The sequence below is a fragment of the Arachis hypogaea genome, chromosome 14 (assembly GCF_003086295.3).
Source record: "Arachis hypogaea cultivar Tifrunner chromosome 14, arahy.Tifrunner.gnm2.J5K5, whole genome shotgun sequence".
In the NCBI taxonomy this organism is placed as follows: Eukaryota; Viridiplantae; Streptophyta; class Magnoliopsida; order Fabales; family Fabaceae; genus Arachis; species Arachis hypogaea.
In genome coordinates, this window is record NC_092049.1 from 118,549,668 (window position 1) to 118,557,581 (window position 7,914).

The 7,914-nt window shown below is 33.2% G+C and overlaps 1 protein-coding gene and 1 pseudogene across 1 annotated transcript; both read left to right on the plus strand.

Moving 5' to 3' along the window:
• Nucleotides 1–2,361, plus strand: part of LOC112743006 (probable polygalacturonase) — a 2,695-nt pseudogene extending 334 nt beyond the window's left edge.
• Nucleotides 2,263–3,713, plus strand: LOC112743007 (peroxisomal fatty acid beta-oxidation multifunctional protein AIM1-like). The gene is made up of 6 exons (XM_029292502.2): nucleotides 2,263–2,276; nucleotides 2,326–2,447; nucleotides 2,557–2,678; nucleotides 2,822–2,970; nucleotides 3,163–3,243; nucleotides 3,617–3,713. Exons 1-6 carry the CDS (start codon nucleotides 2,263–2,265, stop codon nucleotides 3,711–3,713), a joined length of 585 nt encoding a protein of 194 aa, XP_029148335.2.
• Nucleotides 3,714–7,914: the final 4,201 nt, after the last annotated feature.

The window sequence follows — 7,914 nt, forward strand, 5'->3', positions numbered from 1 at the left end:
TATTATTTTTTATATTTATTATAAAAAATAATAAACCATATGCAAAGTGAGAAAATTGAATTAATCTATTCCTTTTTTTGGGAATTAATATACAAAACTCCTTGTTTTGGTGTTTATTTATTTAATATTAAGCAGGTGTTTAGCGTGTAATTAGCTAATTAAGAATCATGTCGAGGCCCTGAGTGGAGCTTTAAGCAGGATAAAGCATTTGAGAATGCCTTGGGTACTTACCCTGAGGAAGATTGCTGCGGATGTAACTGGAAAGACTTTGGAAGAGGTTAAACAACACTATGAGCTTCTGGTTGATGATGTCAACTTAATTGAATCTGGGCGTGTGACTCTACCGACTTATAATTCTACTTCAGAAGGCTCAACAGGCAATGCTAGTGATGAAGGAGCTGGCAAGAAGGGTGGCCAACCTTGGAATTCGAACGAGTCTAATAATGGATCTAAGGCTTCAAGATCAGATCAGGAACGTCATAAGGGTATTGCTTGGACAGAAGATGAACACAGGTCAGTTTATTGTTTACTTAATTAATTATAATAACTAATTTAAGTAAATCGACAACACTTTGATTATTTCCAGTAGGTTTAATAACTAATTTGAGAAAAATAATTATTCGAAAAAATAATCTTGATTTTAGTCATAAAGATATGTCAATCCTATGATTTTCTTCCTTCTAGGTAATTTCATACTCTCAATCCCCTTTATTAATAATTATTTTGTTGAATTGTGAGAAATTCAATGAATCTGTAATTGATATACTGTTTTAGGTGGCACTGGTGTTGCTGCTGGCATTGAGCAATGAAGCAAGAGTTAATGGTTATGGTAGTTCTGAGCAATGTGAATATAGTCCAGAACTAGCTCCAAGACCACACAGTGTCTCAATTTTGGAGTTTGGTGCTGTTGGGGATGGAAAGACACTGAATACCATTGCATTCCAGAATGCAATATTCTATCTCATGTCATTCGCCGATAAGGGCGGCACTCAGCTTTATGTACCGCCTGGACAATGGCTCACCGGAAGCTTCAACCTCACTAGCCATCTTACCCTCTTTCTAGAAAGAGGTGCTGTCATTATTGGATTTCAGGTATTTTTTCCCCTTTTGTGCTTCTTTGATTCTTCTATTTTCACTAACTTGTTAGAGATGACATGTTGCTATATGATTCATCTTTGTTTAGGATCCATTTTATTGGGAAGTTATTAATCTTTTACCTTCTTGTGGACAAGGAATCAAAGCTCCCGCCGGAAGATACCTTAGCTTGATAAATGGATACATGTTAAATGATGTGGTCATTACAGGTTTTTGTTTAGGATCTTTGTTTTCTTCTCAATTAATTGGTCTGTTTCTTTTCTCACTTAAGCTCTCATATATCTATGTTACATAATCAGGCAACACTGGGACCATAGATGGTGTTGGATCGATTTGGTGGCGATCCTTTACTTCTCATTCCCTGAACTATAGCCGACCTCATCTAATCAAATTAGTCGCATCTAACTCGGTGGTAGTTTCAAATATCACATTCCTGAATACCCTTACATATGGCATCCACTCAGTTTATTGCAGGTAACATTTTATGCTCCTTCTAAAGCATTGAGTACATTGTTACTTATTTTGAAAGAAAATGGGTTACTGATCTGGTGTAATGTAATGTACTGTACTGTATTTTAATGCAGCAATGTACATATTCACAATATTTCAATATCAGCTCCTTCAGAATCCCCTTTCACTGTTGGCATAGTACCAGGTTTGAAACTTGTTATCATGCCTTATATTTTTACTATATTTTCTCTCAAATTCCAAACTTTATTGAAGTCTTAATCAACTTGTTGTATAATGTGTTTTTTTTTTTTTTGTTTTTTCAGATTCTTCTGATAACGTTTGTATAGAAGATTGTACAATTAGCATGGGGTTTGATGCAATTGCACTCAAAAGTGGCTGGGATGAGTATGGTATTGCCTATGGCAGGCCTACAAAAAATGTGCACATCAGAAGGGTGCATCTCTAATCTTCTTCCGACTCTACTCTTGCGTTTGGTAGTGACATGTCTGGTGTCATTTCGAATGTCCTAGTGGAGCATGTTCATCTCTACAACTCAAAAACTGGCATTGTGTTCAGAACCACCAGGGGAAGAGGTGGTTACATGAAGGAGATAGTTATATCAGACATAGTTATATTGAAGAACATGACTGGTACAAGATTCTCAAGTAATCTAAAAGAGTGGCATGGATAAAATTTACATGGTTTTGTTTTGTTAGTATGTGTGCCACCATGTAAATTCTGTGGTTTGTTTGATGGAGTTAATATTTTCTTCGCCCGCAGGCTTTTGGACTTGGCTGGCTATGGAGTAGCTGTAGCCGTTTCCAAAGAATTTAAGGGTTCATTTCGTGGTCTCACATATAAATCTCCATTGCTTGATCTTATGATCAAAAGTGGGAGAAATGGTAATACTTATTTTTCAGTTAAATTAAGCTTTTTTTGTGTCGAGGACATACTTCAATTTTCATTTGTTTACATAACACATTCTTTCCTTGATCACTTGTGTCCTTTCAGGCAAAAACAATGGGAAAGGATACTACTTTTATGAAAAGGGTAGCAAGCCAAAACCCGATCTTTCAATATTACCAATTGTTGAAGAGTCGAGAAGACTTGCCAATATTATGCCTGGTGGAAAGGTGCTTTTCTTTTGAAAATTCTGTATTGCAAGTGATTGTTTAATCATAAGCTTCCTCTCACTACATTGAATCTATATCTTCTTGAATTTTCTCGTCGGCATTAGCTTGTGTAGTGAAGCTGATAGCATTTACTCTTTTTACAGCCTATATTTATTACTGACCAAGAGATTGTAGAGATGATACTATTTCTAATAGTGAACGAGGCATGCCGTGTTTTAGATGAAGGAATGGTTATTCAAGCATCAGACCTCGACATTGCTTGTGGTCTTGGGATGAGCTTCCCTAGTTACAGGTGGGTTTATCCTTTCTTTTTTCTTTCTTCGTCTAAAATATTGAAGGGCTAAAGCTAAGAAAAGGAATTTATAAAAGCATTGCAAAATCATTTGCTTCCATGTAATAATTTGTAAACTATTTGAACTATTAAACCATCATTTATGTTACTGCCCCTTTTGTACTTATCTAGTCCAGCATGTTTTATGATCAGCTTTTTGGTTGGGGCAAAGCATGTATATAACAGCCTAAAGAAATTGTCAGAATTATATGGTAACTTCTATAAGCCATCAAGGTATCTGGAGGAAAGGGCAATTCAGGGCATTCCTTTGATAAGATTCTATATCTGTTATTTTCTATTTGAATTTCATGGAATTTAATATTTTCAATTTTCTTTGTATATGAGAAAAAAATGTTAAATTGACATAGTTACCTTAGGATATTTAGATAGTTAAAGTTGAAAAACCAAGATAACTAAGTCTTGCTTACTTTCTTGTATGTGACTGTTTACTTTCTTTGTACATGAGAAAAAAATGTTAAATTTTCTTGGTGTAAGTGACTGCTTACTTTCTTGTAAAGTCCTGTAAATGGTAACTAATGAAATTCATGCTCTTCTTCTGCATATTATACTCTCTTCCAAGATTGTTTTGATTATTGGGTGTGTGCAGTGTATTTTCAGATGTATTTGATGAGAAAATTTTCAAGAATCTGGAAGTTGGCTCCCGAGCCAGAAAACACTTTACTTCATGGTCTGGTGTGGGTTAAATGTTACTAAAGATATTTTGTGCATTTAAATGTTACTAAAGATCCATTGTAATATTTTTTTTTGTTAGCAAAAAAAATCTTTTGTAACATTTATTTGAGTATTACTATAGAATATCTATTGTAATATTTTTTAAAATGTTATTAGAAAGATTTATTGTGATATTTTTTAAGTGTTACATAAAATATCTATTGTAACATTTTTTAAGTGTTACAGAAAATATCTAAGGTAACATTTTTCTAAATGTTACAAAAATTATCTATAGTAACATTTTTCTAAATGTTACAAAAAATATATATTGTAACATTTCTCTAAGTGTTACCATGAATGGTCTATTGTAACATTTTTCATAATATTACTATAGAATATCTTTTGTAACATTTTTACTAAATGTTATTAAATCTTTAGAAAAATGTTAGTAAAATTCTTTAGTAACATAGGGTATATTTAAAATTTGTTAAAATATTACTAATATACATAGATAACATTTTAATATAATTTAGTAACATTTTTTAAATGTTAGTAAAAATCAATTATGTAGTAGTGCGGCCCCTGACAAAAAAAATAAACCCAACCCGGCCCCTGACAATTACTTCGAAAGGACAACGAGGCCCTTGTGCCAAAAAAAATTAATGTTATTTTTTTGGCATAGGGGCTAATCAGTCTCAAAAAAAATTATCAGGGGCCAGATTGGGCGTTTTTTTTTTCTTGGGGGCCTCGTTGTCCTTTCGAGATAATTGTCAGGGGCCGGATGAGGTATTCACTCTTAATATTCACCACTCAATTTGACCCCAAATACTTATATTCTATGCATGATATTTCATTGAGTAAGCGTATTTATAATACTCAATTTGACCTCAATTTGGATATAATATTTATCTAATAAGCGTATTTTGTATGTCTAATAGTGTTTTAATAAAAATAAAAAATATTTTGTCGAATACACTTAAACCACTATAAGATACACAGTAAATGACGACTGCGAATTACCAGTCATTTATAGAACCATCGCCAATTAATGGAATAGCAACGGTGATGGTAGTGTGCATCTAAAGCGTTGCTGACTGAAGAGATCAGTGGCGTTTTTGTCTTCTAACCGCATCAAAGAACATATTTTTGGACTGTTTAATAAAATGTTTGACAAAAAATAAAAGGCCTCATTCTTTCACTTTTCGCACGAACTCTAGGGGAGAAAAGGCGCCAATCACCTTCTCTAAGATACACTGCCGCCGTGACTCATTCCCTCCGTCAGTTCCAGCAATTTATTCCATGGCATTGTTCTTCTCCGTCACTGGTGTGCTCCCTACGTCGTCTAGCTCGGTACCGCGAAAGGAAGGTGAAAGCAGTCGTCCAAGTCTCCTCAATCCGCGGTGCACGTCTGTGTCGTCGTCGACGTCCTTCCCATCCGTCCGTCCTGGTTTCGTCATCGACACCCTCCCTGCTCCCCTGTTGTGTGCTGCTCGATCGCTCCCTCTCCCTTCTCTCTGGTTCGTTCTTCCCATAGCTGTCAGAACCGAACCGGTGATCGAACCGGTCAGGTCACTGGGTCACTGAATCACTGGTTCAACCGTTGGGTTACTGGTTGAACCGGTTGACTCGGTCCTATGTAAATAAAAAATAAAAAATAGTTAAAAGTTTAAAATTAAAATTTAAAATACATATTTTTACTAACATTTTAGAATATCAAGTTATTTTAAAACAATATGGAACATGAACAATAAATATTTTATTATTTTTACTCTATCATAAATATTTTTATATTAAAATAACTATTATTTTTAAATTTTAATAATTTATTAATTAGTTTATATCTTTTATACTATTATATACTACAAGTATTTATTAAAAAATAATATTAATAGATATTATATAATTATAAAAAATAAGTGAGTTTATCATTATTGTTAAATAAAAATAAAATTAATTTAAGAATGAGTGAGTTTATAATTAAAATTAAAATAAATTAAATAAAAGTAAACTATTTGATAGAAGATATCTATATGTATTATAATTTGCATAAATTTTAATAGAAAACATAGTGGTCTGGTGGTTGTGGAGCCTTTTGGTTTCCTTGAGGGCAGGGGTTCGAACCCTACCTCAAGCATTTTGGAAATATTTTCTTCCAAGGGGTTCGGTCAGACCACCTCACCGGTTTTGACCGGTTCGCATCGGTTCACACCGAGTTTTACCGGTTCAATTCCTTCTGCGGTTCAAATACTAGACCGGATTGGTATAGGATCCGGTTCATCAGTTTTCTGGTCGAACCAGCTGGTCCGGTCCGATTTTTATAACTATGGTTCTTCCCTTTTCTTCTTTTTTCCCAATTTAATTCTGCCCCAATTTTGCCCCAATTGTATAACTATACAAAATGAAGGGGAAAAAAAAAGAAACTAAGCTTCTATCTACATCATCTAACATGGTGGTGTTGTTAGATTCTATGTATGGAAAGCTTTATGAAATTGTCAAATTTGAGGTTCCTAGTTTGAACTTTGAATCAGAGGTATATTTTATGTTCCTACGTATTTTTTTTTGTATTAAAATTGTTAACTGAAAAGAGAATTTTGTTACATTAAGCAAGAGCTAGATGCTGGATCCCAATTTCAATAATAGTAGTTATCATTGCAATACGTTCTAGCTCAATGTTTTGAGTTTACTAGCAAAGATATAATTGACTTAGGTCCACCCATGTCAGTTTTCATATATCTCAGTTCAGCATGCAAGTTAGATAAGATGGTATTAATGAATTCTTGAAATAAAGAACTCTCTTGAATAGAAATCTGCATTGCTGGGTCTAAAGTGTAAGCAAGGAAGCACATAGCATAAGAAAATAGTGACTACTCTTCACTATTTAGCATTCTTAAAGGAAATAAATGGGGCCAATTAATAGGCTTAGCATTATGCATTCATCTTTGAAAACCCTGTTCAGTGAATGTCAGCATGTTCAAAAGAATGATCAAGTCTTATAGTTCAGGTGATGAGATTAAAATTATTTTATAAGAGGTTATAAAGAAGGGAGAATGGATGTATGGTTATATTAGTTTGTTAGTTCTCTACTTTACTCTCAATCTCTGTTTGTGCATAATTTCTCTAGCTCAAGTGTTATTCATCTTTGTTACCTTGCAATTTGATATTGGAATTCATTTTTTGCACTTTCGATTTGGCTTAAACTAATGTACTTTTTGCATGACTGTGTGGTTGAATAAATTTAGTAGAATCCATTTTTATATTGAAAGAATATTGGGTGTTCTATCAAACTATTTATGAACTGTATGTTCTCTTATTCTTGGCTTGTTTTTCATCTATTCAATTCGGGCAAATCTTTATACATAATCCTGTCTATTTTTAATACTAAAATTTAAATGTTTTAAGTATGCTTTTTTTTTTTTGGATTTTTCTAATGACATATTGTAATTTTGGACAATGTTACCAGGTGTGAATAGTGTAAGAAGTAAATCATATAGAATGCTAATTGTTACCAAATTTGGATGAAAGTGAAATTATGTGTGTGCTTTGTAATGCTACTCTTCAAAAGTTCTTTTATATTTTCAGCATTATGACTATAAAAGTATGCAGCTCAGCCTGTGTCTCCTCATCATTTAATTTGGAACATACATTCTTGAAAGAAATAAATAGGGCTTGTCTCTAAATCACTAATAATTGAAAAAACTTCGGTGCTTTATTTTCATGAGCAGTCTATGTCCTGCTGCAAACCATATTGTATGATTTTTATGTTTCTCCTTATGGATGTTTTTAATTTTGCAACTTCTTAGCATGAAATGTTGTTGATTATAATTCTGGGTTTACTGCTTTTTCCTCCTCAGGTGCAATTAATAATTAGGAACATAGTTAGGGACTTCTCGTTTAGTTATCACTTTTTCTTGCCTTTTAAAGATTCTATTTTGCTATATAACGTTACTATTTGGCGATAAAGTATTTACTTCTTACATGATTGTGTGCTTGAATAAATTCCAAAGGAAAACTCTCGAACCCTTAGATTTACAGCAATATACATATTCTGGAAATTTGTTGTGGAAATATCTTTCTGTCTCACCGATGAACTAGTTTTTGTTTTGTTTCTGATGTTAAATTTGGTTCTGGTAAAGTCATCAAGTTCATGCATGACAATGGAGAAAACTGTTGACAAGTTGTTTGAAGAAATGAAAAGGAATGGCATTGTTCCTAGTGTTTACACCTATACTATTT

What these genes read in the sequence shown, in the direction of transcription:
- LOC112743007 (XM_029292502.2), top strand. An exon ending in ATGAGCTTCCCTAGTTACAG is followed by an intron (nt 2,971 to 3,162) that starts GTGGGTTTATCC and finishes TTTTATGATCAG; the next exon opens with CTTTTTGGTTGGGGCAAAGC. An exon ending in AACTTCTATAAGCCATCAAG is followed by an intron (nt 3,244 to 3,616) that starts GTATCTGGAGGA and finishes GGGTGTGTGCAG; the next exon opens with TGTATTTTCAGATGTATTTG.